Here is a 7,068-nt window from a genome sequence, read left to right on the forward strand (position 1 = left end):
ACCCTCACTAAGCTCCAGGAATGATCCCACCCTCCCCTCTGCTTCCTTGAAGGAGCAGTAACCAGACATCTTTACAGAAGAATCCCTGGTTCTAAATCTGGGAGTAAACGCCAGTAGGTTAAAAAGGGAGGGACAGGGAGAACTTTCTGGTAAAAATGCCAGATCCTAAGAGAGCTGTGGAGCCCCAGCACTCAGTCTCTGGCCTTCCTCTCGGGGTCACTGTCATCCACCTCCCCGGGTGCAGCTGTGGGGTGCTGCCTGAGTCCAGTGCGGTACTTCTCTCCTCCCGTCTCAGCAGATAAGGGGTTTCCCAGCAAACCCCGCTTTGCCCAGATCTGAACAGGACTGGGAAGAGGAGGGAAAGAGGAGATGACCGGGTTTCCCTTTGCACCCCTCACCTCTATCCTCAGAGCCCGCAGGGCCCTGCGGGGAGAGGGGCAGTGAGCCAGTGCAGGCCCCCAAAGCCCTGCAGGCTCTCCCGTCCCGGGCTGCCGGCGTGCGGTTTCCTTGGCTCACAGCGAAGGACTGTTGTTGGCCGTTTCTGCCTCCAGGATGACAACCGGTACCATGAGGATATTTTCGGGGTCACCCTGCGCACCTATGAAGTGACCAACCGCCTTAGATCTGAATCCATTGCCTTCATTGAAGAGAGCAAAAAGGACACTGATGAGTAAGCTGTGGGCTGGGGTGGCCGAGCCCTCTCTCTGGGCCCCAACTGGCAGGCGCATCTGGGCCCACCACACAGCTTTCCTACAGCAGCGTTGGCACCACCTGTTAGAAATGCAGATGCCCAGGCCACCCAGCGCTGAGAATCCGAAACTCTGGGTGAGGGTGCAGCAGTTTGAGCTCTAAGAACACCCCACCACCACCACACACACACACGACCACGCACAGTGATTCCCGCCCCTGCCTGGAGGGCCCGCTTGGTGACTGGTGACTGGCCTGGGGAATTGTGTTCCCACCTGTCTAGCGTCTGTCCACGGCCCTCACCCCAAAACCGCCCAGAGCCTCTCACTGATGCAAGCCCCAGTTGGTATTACTTTGACAGTTTCACCCACCGGCTAGAAATTATGCAGCTGTCTGAGGCACCCCGGGACTGGAGTTGAGTGTCACTGTTGAAACCTTGTTTTAATACCAGGACAGCACTGCTCCTGCCTGTGCCCACCCTCTCCTCTCCTGCCCTGAACACCCCAAGATCTCCTCCCCTAGAGGAGGCAGGAACTCAGCTGCTCGTCCCAGGCGGCACTTGCTGCTCCCTTTCCCCGTCAGCACCCTCAGGGTGGCCGTGGCCGGCGTGGCCCGCGGGGAGGCACCCTTTGGTGTCGGCTCCTCCCACGCGGCCTTCACAGCCAGTCCTGCGGCTGGCTGGCCCCGGGGTAGCTGCCTTTTCACCCGCTCATCCTGTCCTTCAAGGAGAGGCCAGCGGCCAGCTTGCGCCTCCAGGTCCTGATGGAGGCTCTACTCACCCCGGCTCAGAGGAAGGCCCTAGGAGCCGGGTTCGGGTGGCTCCAGCAGCCGAAGTCGCCCCCGCCCCCGCCTGCCCTCGGCCCTGACGCCCCCCACTTCTCCTCCGCAGGGTTTTCAGCTCCTAACTGGATCCTCCTGCGGGGGCAGGAGGGCCCCCCGGGCGCGGAGGCGGGCGGCTGCAGCTTGCCCTCGGGACCCGGGACCCGGCGGCCCCAGCTCTGCCTCTCGTCCTGTCACCGTGGCCTGGTTTTCCTCCTCTGGGTTCTCGCTGTCACTGGTTTCCTGGGCCCCTCGGGCTGCTCCTTGATCCCCGCTGCAGTGCATCGCCTTTGTCACCCGCAGTGGCTCTTACCGACGCCTCCCCTCTTCCTGGCAAGGACAGCTCACTGCGCAGGGAACCTCCGCTCGTTTTCTTGTTTTCCGGGACAGGGGTTTCCTGCGCCCGTCACCAGCCCCTCGCTCCCTGACCCGTTTTTATGATGCCGTTTTGGCCGCGAGTGCGTGTGCTGGGCTGGGTCTCGGGCGCATGTGGTCTGTGTGAGCGTGCCACTTGCACCTTGGTGCCCAGAGGTGCCCCAACCTGTAGTATTCCTCGGGCGTCCAAAAGTAAGGGTCTGTGCCAAAAGTAAGGGTAAGTGTCCCTGATTGTCCTGTAAAGGGCGAGGCCATGGGGTGGGGGTGACGGTTAAGGGGGAAATCTGCAATGAAAGGGGGAGTCCCAGAACTAGATCCTGTTACACTAGGCGGGGGGGGGGGGGACCTCTCCTGGGTTCTTAAGCTCCCTAACTGGACAAACCCCCTCCCACTCCTCCCGTCCCCTGTATGGGAGTAAATGGCACCCCTCTCGACAGTTCAGTGTACTGAACTCGGCGTCCCGCAGTGCCCAGAGAAAGCCAGGCAATGCCAGTGAGCCCCAACCCCAGGACCACCATGCAGGGTATGCCCTGGGACCCAGGTTGGGAAGCGGGGAGACACAGCCAGTCCCCACCTTCCCTTTTGACTGTGGTACTACAAGACAGGTTCCTTTGTGGACCCACAGAGGGTGTTTCTTTCTTAATGCTCAGTTTGGGGCCCTGCCTGGCCTTCTGTGGAAGGGCCTCAGCACTGGGGTGCCAAAGAGGTATCCCTGGGGGGCTTTAAAGCCAAAGGGCAACCTGGACTTCGCCTTTCTCCCCTCTCTGGAGCCCCAGCTGACAGCAACTTGTAGCTGGGGGCTGTGATCTCCCACCCCGAGTCCTCCCCTCAGACTGTCAGAGCCCAAGAGCTGGGCACACCCAGCTGAGCCTCTTTAACGCGGAGGGGGCCCCTGGAAACCACCTCTCCCCTGCAGGTGCCACCACCTCTGTGTTCCTGGGAGCTTTTCTGCCAGAGGCCTTCTTCCCACCCCTCTGCACCTTTGGCGTGTCCTCCTGAGCCGTCACTAGCTCCCCAGGGACTGGTCCTCTGTCAGAGAGGGATGGCTGCTTACTCTCCCTGTCACGCTTTCCCCACGGATGGCTCCCATCGCCTAATACGACCTGGGGAGCGCTTACCATGTGCCAGGCACCTTCTTCACATGTGCCTGCCTTGCTGGTAGTAGGCAGACAGGTGGACACATCTTGTTTTATCGGGGAACCCAAAGAAATGATTATGTAACCAGAATTCAGCTCTTTCTAAAAGGATATTTTCTTTTAAGTAAACACCTTTCAATCCCCAACACAAGCTGCTTCACAGCTCTTGGCTTAGATGATAGGAGACTGCTCTGATGCATTTCTCTCATTTGCTACAATTCCTGATCCCAAAAGCCTGGCTGTTAGGAGCTCAGAGGAGGCAGAGTGGAGTCCCAGTTTGGGGGTTAGCTCTGTTCCCGGTGGGCAAATGCTGCCCTCTGGTGGTGACTTTGAGTTCAGTCCCTGCGGCCAAAAATAGGTGCAAAATGGGTTCAGCAATAGATGAGCAAAAATACAGTCAACTCTAGCTAGGGCTTGGGGGTCAGCCAGCACCTTTTATTTTCTTCTCCCCTGAACTGGCCTGTAGTAGCTCCAACTCCGTTTAACAAAAGTGAGTTTGGCCAAGAAGAGTGAGATCCCTGCTAGCAGGAGCTGGAACCATTGTCTCTATGAATCCAACTCCCCATGTTGTGTTTCAAAACAAGTAAGAGTAGTTAAACTCGTTGGGAAGAGAAAGGGTTTCTTTGGCTTCCATGGAGTGAGAAAGCCAGCTGTCTTTCTTTTGGGAGAATGCTTTTGGAAGCGGACTCCGCCCCATTTCCGTTGGCAAGGGCCTGGTGTCTGCATACCACACGCGTTAAGAGGTGCATTGAGTGAGATGATGACCCGAAAATACCCCAGGACAGTGCCTGCCCATTGTAAGCAATCAAATTTTATTTTTCACTTAATCGATAAGATCTCTTGCTTCTCCGGGATGTGGAAGGCACCAGTTATGGGGTGTGCAGAGCGAAATCCGGGACCTCATTTATCAAAGGTGACTTATCTGGTGATAAGTAACGGTTCTCAGGATAGACAGAAACGTCTGGGGTTTGAGAGTCCATAGGCCAGTTTGTGGGGGCCCGGGAGCAGGTGTCAGGATGTGGAAGAAACCTAGGTGGGGAGCATTTGGGGCAAATCAGGGTTGCCTTCAGATGTAGCCCAGCTTTGGAAAGCTGAGGGACCGGAAGAGGGGCCTGCAGAGGGCAGTGGGGAGAGGGGAGGGACACGTCAAGGAATTTAGACTTTTTTCTCTGGGCCACAGAAAGTCCTTAAAAGTGTTTTTATTTTTCCCAAAAGGGAAATTAAAACGATAGCATTGTGCTCAAGAGGGGCTATTCTGGCTGCAGCCAGCCTATCAAACAGCTGGCTTACCGCAGTAACCCAGGCTTGAGTGAAGGGAGAGGGAGAGGTGGTGATCCCAAGGATCCCAGGGGTTCAGTCCACAAGACCCGGAGACTGATGTGTCCTAGAACAAAGGGGTAATTCAAAAGTCTTGCCTCTTGAGGAAGGGGCTCAGGAGAACGAACAGGCCACGGCCAGGCCGGGGTGGGCAGTGGGGAGTGTGTGGTGTTGACACAAGAGCCAGCGTCTCTAGAGTCGGCGAGTGAACCCCCGGCCCGGCCGCGCCGACGCGCCCAGAAAGAAGACAGACCCCAGCCAAGAGACGCTGGCCTCGGAACACGGGATTTTCTTGCCAAACAAGCCCTCTGCAGCCACCTGCGTGGCTTCGGAAAGCAGGTCAGGTTTTGCCTTAAGTCCAAAACAAGTGGACCGTGGACTCTCTGACCCAGATCATGGGGCAGATGGGCCCTGCCAGGATGGACAAGCCAAATGCCTGGCCCCTTCACCCTGATGGCTTTGGCCTGGCTTAGTCTTTTCGTTCGTGTGTTAGGAAAGCCATGAACTTTAGATTTTGTTTTAAGCTGGCTGTGTTTACTTGTAAATTTCCACGTCCACTGCCCCATCTCTAGCACGTCACTGTGCCCTCTTCCCTCAAAACCTTCTGTCTGAATAGGCAAGAAACTGCCTGTGGTGACAAGAAGGAAATTCTCATCCGGGCTTCCTCTGTAAGCTGTCCATACGCCCCTGTCGGCCTCCAGCCTCTGTCTCCTGCACCCAAGTGTCTTGTTTCATTCAAGAATTGGAGGCCAGGAGCTGGGATGGACAGATCCCTGTCTGAGAGATTGAGGGAGGAGCCTGCCCCAAGGGGCTCAACACCGTGGTCCCACAGGCCCAAGTCTGCCCTGGGCATCTCCTCTGTGTCCCACGCCCACCGCTCCTGGGGCCCCTGCAAGTCCTGCCTGGGGACAAAGGGCCCCAGAAGCAAAGCTGCCTCTCCCCAAACACTGCTTGTCTCCCCCCTGAGAGCCAGGGAAACCTTTACCCCTGGAAAGCAGGCTCTGTTTTCTGTCGCTACTTGGCCAAGCCACGTGCAAGGGAGACGGCCAGGAGTAGACCGGCCGCAGTGTGCCCGTGGGTCTGTCCTGTCCAGGAATGTCAGCGCGGTTCTGAGCAAGCAGGGCATGTCTGTCCGGTCCGGGGAGGAGCCCATGGCCAGTGAGTGGCCCCGGCTGGCAGGAACAAATCTGCCTTAACGTGCTGCTTTCCACAGTCTTCTAGAAAATGATTCCAGGACTTCATAGTGCCCAGACTTGCTTCCTAGCGCTTCTAGGCCCGGGTTCTCAGCCTCCGCACTCTGGCGTCGAGGCTGGAGGACGCCTTTCGGAAAGGGCTGTCCAGGGCATGGTGGATGCCAAGCCACATTCCTGGCTCTGCCCACTGCAGCCCACAGCACCTCCCCTGCTGATATGTCCCCAACCAGATATGTCCGTGGACATTGCCCAGTGTCTACTGAGGGGGCCGCCGCCTCCCCGGCTGCTCCAAGCCTGGCAGCCGCCCCTGGAATGAGGAGAGCTTCCTTCAGCCTGGACTTTTGTTTCCATTCTCTGCTGCCAAACTGAGATTTGAAGGATCTCAAGGGGAAGAACACCGTGTGGTATCAGAAACTCCTCCCGAGACAGAGGAAGGTGGTTCTGTTTCAGGAAGAGGCTGCGTCCTTGGCATCTGTTCAGATGAAGGCCTGGGAGTCCCGCGCACCCGTGCCGGCTCGACCAGCCCCTCCAGTAGCCTGCACCCTGCCTCAGCCCTGTTTTCGTTGTTGTCATGTTGTCCTTGTGATTGTTAAGACCCACGCCGGGCTCAGCAGTGGTTTTCCCAAAAATGGAGAGAGTGCACAGCGGTTGCTCCAGTTGCTGTACCCCCTTGTGGGTTTCCTCTGGGGTGAGGGAGGTGGGTGGTTGGACTCTATGTGCTGTTGGACTCTCGGACCCCCCCTACCTCTGAGCTCTCGATGCTGCTAATCTCTGCCCAGCATCCCACGTGCTCCAGCTCCTTCCTCCAAGGACTGACGCCCGCCCCCATGCCCTTTGCAAGGTTGTCCAGGCTGTGTTCGCCGCATGCTCTTCTGTATAGTTCTCATCTTCTCATTTGATGGAATTCAACAAAAGTCTACTTATGCCTGTTTGCATTATGGTTAACATATTAAAAAGTGGACTCAACTTGACTGACTGTTGTCTTTTGTTTGATTGGCTCAGAATCTCTCATGCCTTTGACTTTTGTCATGGGCTACATGTCAGGAACCCCATCAGGCAGAGGTGGATGGAGGCGGGTGAGGGCTCCCCTCGGGAAGGGGTGGGGAGAACCTGCCTGGTCATGAGGAAAGTCTGAGCTGCCAGAGCATCGAGCAGAAACTTCAGCCAGCCTCCTGGAAATTCTAAAAGTGGCCCCTCAGAGCATGCCCACTGAGACGAGAAGACGGGACTCCATATCCCTCCACCTAGCAGCCTGGGGGAGGCCGCTCCCCATGGATGGAAGCCCTTCCCCAGTGGGCTGGCTTTCTGAGGACACGCCTCGCAGCCAGACGAAGAGTTCTTGATTCCCGACACGGATCTGGAGTCCTCACCTCAGCCTCCCCACCCTCTTCCTGGACACTTTTGTCTCCATCACAGCTGCATTCATAGGACCCCAAGGACGCTCTACCCCTCCCCCCAGCCCTTCCTCCCTGTACACACAAGTTGAGGACTCCAAAACCTAACTCCTGGCTGGCCTTGCACCCAGTTCTGAAAGAAAGAGC

General features: G+C 57.2%; 1 protein-coding gene across 2 annotated transcripts in view; it reads left to right on the forward strand.

Annotated features, from left to right (window-relative positions):
* Positions 1–6,478, forward strand: part of NOS1 (nitric oxide synthase 1 (neuronal)) — a 102,129-nt gene extending 95,651 nt beyond the window's left edge. For both annotated transcript variants that reach the window (XM_012731021.1, XM_012731022.1), the window contains 2 exons: positions 552–670; positions 1,577–6,478. In XM_012731021.1, coding sequence (XP_012586475.1) covers positions 552–670; positions 1,577–1,592 — 135 coding nt within the window. In that variant the 3' untranslated portion in view covers positions 1,593–6,478. The remainder of the gene's footprint in view (positions 1–551; positions 671–1,576) is intronic.
* The last annotated feature ends 590 nt before the right edge of the window (positions 6,479–7,068 follow it).

Source organism: Condylura cristata, unplaced genomic scaffold, assembly GCF_000260355.1.
Source record: "Condylura cristata isolate star-nosed mole 26May11 unplaced genomic scaffold, ConCri1.0 scaffold00029, whole genome shotgun sequence".
Lineage (NCBI taxonomy): Eukaryota > Metazoa > Chordata > Mammalia > Eulipotyphla > Talpidae > Condylura > Condylura cristata.